Source organism: Rhinopithecus bieti, unplaced genomic scaffold, assembly GCF_001698545.2.
Source record: "Rhinopithecus bieti isolate Rb0 unplaced genomic scaffold, ASM169854v2 scaffold_41913, whole genome shotgun sequence".
NCBI classification, from domain to species: Eukaryota; Metazoa; Chordata; class Mammalia; order Primates; family Cercopithecidae; genus Rhinopithecus; species Rhinopithecus bieti.
In genome coordinates, this window is record NW_016818964.1 from 608,387 (window position 1) to 614,125 (window position 5,739).

The 5,739-nt window shown below is 44.9% G+C and overlaps 1 protein-coding gene across 1 annotated transcript in view; it reads right to left on the bottom strand.

Annotated features, from left to right (window-relative positions):
* The window catches only part of TRIP11 (thyroid hormone receptor interactor 11), a 73,477-nt gene extending 68,038 nt beyond the window's left edge, over window positions 1-5,439 (bottom strand). Inside the window, 1 exon segment of the mRNA XM_017857863.1 lies at window positions 4,450-5,439. Coding sequence (XP_017713352.1) covers window positions 4,450-4,588 — 139 coding nt within the window. The 5' untranslated portion in view covers window positions 4,589-5,439.
* Between the last annotated feature and the right edge of the window lie 300 nt (window positions 5,440-5,739).

Consider the following 5,739-nt stretch of genomic DNA (forward strand, 5'->3'; position numbering starts at 1 on the left):
AAAAAAAAAAAAAAAAAAAAAAATAACTTCTCTGGACTACAGTTTATTAGGAGTTTCCAATTTTTTGGCTTCCCTGGGCCATACTGGAAGAACTGTCTTGGGCCATACATAAAATACACTAACGCTAACAATCGCTAATGAGCTTTAAAAAAAAAAAAAAAAACGCAAAAAAAAACTCTTTTGTTTTTTTTTTTTGAGACAGAGTCTCCCTCTGTCGCCCAGGCTGGAGTGTAGTGGCACAATCCCAGCTCACTGTAACCTCCACCTCCTGGGTTCAAGTGATTCTCCCAACCCAGCCTCCCCAGTAGCTGGGACTATAGGCCTGCGCCACCACGCCCAGTTAATTTTTGTATCTTTTACTAAAGAGACGAGGTTTCACCATGTTGGCCAGGCTGGCCTTAAACTCCTGACCTCAGGTGATCCTGAGGTCCTCCTCGGCCTCCCAAAGTGCTGGGATTACAAGTGTGAGTCACCGCACCCAGCCAGAAAAACTCATATATTTTTTTTTGGGGACGGAGTCTCTCTCTGTTGCCCAGGCTGGAGTGCAGTGGCTGGATCTCAGCTCACTGCAAGCTCCGCCTCCCGGGTTTACGCCATTCTCCTGCCTCAGCCTCCCGAGTAGCTGGGACTACAGATGCCCGCCACCTCACCTGGCTAGTTTTTTGTATTTTTTCGTAAAGACTGGGTTTCACCGTGTTAGCCAGGATGGTCTCGATCTCCTGACCTCGTGATCTGCCTGTCTCAGCCTCCCAAAGTGCTGGGATCACAGGCTTAAGCCACCGCACCCGGCCAAAACTCATAATATTTTAAGCAAGTTTATGAATTTGTGTTGGGTCTCATTCAAAACCCATCCTAGGCCACATGTGGCCTGCAGACCACAGGTTGGACAAGCTTGGTTTAAATCAAAAGAAGCATGCAATAATTACAGTGACAAACACGCTTGTTTAGAAAATCACCAGGGAGGGTTACATCTGCGGTTGGTTGTATGTCTTGCTTGAAACTATGAAAGGACTGTTTAATTGCTACGCCGAAGAGGACAAGGTATAATCTAATTTGTTTAGGAAGGTAATTGCTAAAAGCAGCAACTATTTTAAAGAGGGATTTAACAAGTTGATGCAAACTTCATACCTCCCCCCCCCAAGAAAACTTGGTCTTTTAAGTATAAAGGGGAGATATTATGCAGACAAAAATATTCTGACTTTGTCAATGAGGGCAAATATGACATTTACCCTTCATTAATGTTTACGATTTGCTAGGCACAATTCCAGTCATTTTGCACTCATGATTTCATTTAATACTCTTAACCTCACAATAGATATGATTACCCCTGTTTAAAAGATAAGGAAATTGTGCTTTTTGGAGGTTCATTTATAATAATTTGTCCAAAATCCCACAACTTGTAATGCACAAAAGCAGAATTTCAACCCATGTCTCTCTGACTTAAAAGCCCAAGCTCCTAACCTTGAATAAATCAGTAGTGTTAGGTAAAACTGCAACCTTCTGATATTACAAATATGGATGGCTTTCAAGTTGTCCCCATAGTGCTATTTTGGAACTGTTTTATTTTGCATTACTGACACAGGGTAAACACTAATAAATACTTGTTGAATGAATAAAAGAACTGTAGCCTGACCCTCCTTTCCCTTTATTTGAGACAGGGTCGTCTCTGTCACCCAGGCTGGAGTTCAGTGGTGCAATCACAGCTCACTGGAGCCTTGAACTCCTGCGCTCAAGCAAACCTCCCATCTCACCTCCCAAGTAGGTGAGACTATAGGCACATACCACCATGCCCAGCTAAAAACTTTTTGTAGAGATGAGATCTCCCTGTTGCCCAGGCTGGTCCCCAACTCCTGGCTTTAAGCTATCCTCCCACTTGGGCCTACCAAAGAGCTGAGATTACAGGTGTGAATCACCACACCTGGCCAGACTCCTATTTTTAAAAATTTACAAAATCAATAAATTAGGTGTTAAGCAAGTCTGACTGAAATACAAAGGGAAAAGAATAAAGGCATTAAGCAACTTTGCAGATTTCTCATCACCCACTTGTGCCATTTTTAATAAGCATCTACTATGTGCCAAAAGGAAGGTGCCACATATTTGGGAATATAAGGAGCAGAAAAATTTAGTCCCCACCCTGGGCATCAGGAAAACAGATAAACTATAACTCAACATATTAAGTTGAGTGCTGTCAGGAAGAGATCCACAAAGTTCTGTTAGAACACAGATCACCAAATTCAACTCAACAACTCAACCTGTGTGGGAGTCAGAATGGTTCACCAAATACTTAAGTACCTGACATGTCAGCAGGGCTGTACAGGAAAATTGTTTTCTGGGTGAAGGAGGGAACAGAGAAGAAAGGGCTTTCCATATAGAGGCTTGAAGTTGTGTAGGTGCCTGACAAAATCCCACATGACAGAAGCTGTGCGTATAAGCAAGCCTATGTATGTGCACATGTACAGCAACTGGTATGGCAACTAGAAGAGGTACACTGAAGGTCAGTCGCAGTGGCTCACACCTGTAATCCCAGCACTCTGGGAGACCGAGGCGGGAGGATCACCTGAGGTCTCAGGAGTTCAAGACGAGCCTGGCCAGCATGGTGAAACCTCATCTCTACTAAAAATACAAAAATTAGCTGGGTGTGGTGGCACACGCCTGTAATCTCAGCTACTTGGGAGGCTGAGGCAGGAGAATTGCTTGAACCCGGAAGGCGAAGGTTGCAGTGAGCCAAGATCACGCCACTGCATCCAGCCTACGCAACAGAGTGAGATTCCATCCAAAACTGAGAGGTTTGGATTTTGTTCTGTAACAGGGTCAAGAAATTTTTAAGCAGGTTTGTTTTTAAAAAGTAACTGACAATACAATTGAAAATGGACTGGAGTAGGGAGAAATGGGTGACAGGACATGAAAGACGAATAGTTCCTGGGAAAGATTACAGGGATCGAAAGAATAAGGAGTAATAAAGGAAAGGACAATTCTGGCATAGGATAAACAAGATTTCATGACCAACTGGAAGTAGGAGATGAAAAAAGACATAAAACAAAGACATGAAGAGTTACAGTTTAGGAAACTGAGAGTGAAGCCATTAAGATTGAGAAAACAGCACATTTGGCAGGAGAACAAAATGAATACCACCTTAAACCTGGAAGACATCCAGGTTGAGGGATGCACATTCTCTGGCTTAGGGTCAAAGGAACAGCCAACCGTTTTCCCCTATCTAAGATATAAGGAGCGACTAGTCATTTCCCATAGTTATCCAGCCTTTCTGTGCTTCTGACTGCCCTCAGGGTCCCATGCTTTCCCCAACACATAAAGACGCCCTTTCATTTCTATACCCAAACCCGTCTCACTGATGCACCTTTATGGCATGGGGAACCTCAAGCGGTAAAGTGGATTTCGCTAGCTCCCCAGTCTATTCTTCCTTCCATCTAAACAGACCCCACAGAAACTCAAAACATAAGCATTATCTTTCTAACAAACCATCTTTCCCGATTTCAACCAAACAAATATGAAGGATCTGTTAAATAAGCAATTAAACAAAACTAAGCCAGAATACTAATTTATTAAATTTATTTATAAGAAATACAATTGTCAAAGCAGCAGCTCTCACCCAAAAGAACAGTCCATTATCTCCCTGGAGCAGACTTAGATTGAAACTTAAAAACTGTTTCGATCCAAATATTGCTTACTGAAATGCCAAGAAATCAAAATAGTAATTAATGGATAGTAATTAATGTAGCCATTGATTACCATGTAACTCTGGGTCACTATTGTGTGTGACTCAATCTTGTTTTACTAACAAGATTGAGGACTTCAAAAATGAGTGAAGATTGCTAAGGGTACCTAAATAATAGGGTTGTCTTCCCTATTCTACTGTCGAAATACGGACGAAATGAGAGACTATACACAAAAATACATTCTCAGCTGGAACGCTACAATGTATCATCACAATAAGGAAAAGTATAAAATAATTAAATGGAAAAACATGGACGTGTTTCATAACATACTCAAGACAGAAAAGAGCAAAACTCACCAAATGTTTAAATTATGAGTTATTTCAACTGTTACAAAAATAGAACAAATATACAATTCTTTCAACTGTGTCAGAATACAGGAAAGTAAGAATGAGATCAGACCCCAAACTGAGGGCAAAGTGGTGGGCGTGGATAAACCAAACAAAAATAAATTCGACTTAACGTAGGAGCAGTTTCACTCTGCTGTACTTTGAAATATCCAGAATATTTAAAGGAGAACCAGGAGTCTTCCCCTGGCCTCCAGTGGCCTTTCATCATAGAAAATCTGTTGAGAAGAGGCAAGAGGTGTGTGAAGAAAAAAGGGAGGAGCAGCATTCCTTTGCGACCTGTCCGCGTCTCCTGACTGATGGAAGTAGGGACCAAACGGACGTTCCCAGGGTCTTAGAAAAGCCCTCCCTTCCCTCGCTCCAGCTGTTACCTTCCACTTCCTCCGTGCCCTCCATCAGCATATCCTTTGTAAAGTTTGAAATCTGGCCAGTGAGGGAAGCCAGGCTGCCCCCGACATGACCCAGAGACTGGCCCAATCCGGAGCCGAGGCCCCCAAGCCAGGACGACATCGCAGCAAGTTTAGAGAACGACCTGGTCCGCTCGGGAAAAAAAAAAAAAAAAAAAAAAAGTTTAGCGCCGTCGGACGATCTGACCAAGTATCCTTGAACGCCTGCCTTCGCGAGACAGGATATGACAACACAAAGCGGGGTTCTCAAGCAAGGCCGGCTCCAGGTTCTGCCTAGAAACGCAGAGGCCTGGCCTGGAATTTTACCAGGGTCCCGCCTCGAGTGACACAGTCACCCACGGAGAGCCTTCTGCTCATTCCCACCGTCCAGATTGGGCCACTTCTTCCTCAGCTCTAGTGAGTTTCCCCAGTTCCGTGGGCTACTCCTGCCAACTCGACGCCGGCCGCCATCACACTCGCTCGGAAAGCGGCAGCGGATCATAGAAAGGCGCCGCGGTGGCGTAGACAGGCCCCGCGAAGCCGCCGGACGTGTCCTTGGCGCAAGGGAGGCTGGGATCGCGGAGGACCGCGCGCGGGTTGGATAGACTGCAGCCTGCGCCTAGCGCAAGGTTAGGTACACGCAGCCCGCCGGCTTTGGCTGGGGTAGGAATGGCCTGGATAACTGGGGCATCGCGGCGCTCCTCGGACTCCTGCAGCTGCGTTTCAAAGCAGAGCCGACCCTTGGTGGGTAGTCCGGGGACCCTGCGAACCCTCCTTGTGTTGTTGAAACCTAGTGTTTTAATCGGGACTGCCTCCAGCGGTCCCTGGAGACTTGGCGGGGAGTTCCAGTGCGCAGGAAGCGGTTTCAAATAGCTTACACGCGTCACTGTATCGATTAGCTGCTCCGTGACAGGCACTATGGTAGGAACTGAGGCTGCAAAGATAGAACGGACGGGTTGCAAAAAAGAAAGAAAAGGAAAAAAAAAAGATGGGTTGAAAATTCAGGTGTCCAAGCAGGAAACACACTTTCCTTCTGTAGGAGAAATCTCTGGTGCCTTTATAGCTCACAATTGAAACCCTATCTTCTTTAACATACGACGAGCTATTTTCGTGAAGCTGCCCTCACCCAAGTAGTTGAAAAACGGTCAACCGTTTTTCAAAATGACTCTTTAGAGGACAGCAGGGCAACTTAATACAGAAGTGCCATTTAGTGTCAACGCTCCTATGGTATTGGCGGCACTCGCTATGCAAGTGCTACACCTCCTTAAGTCCTGT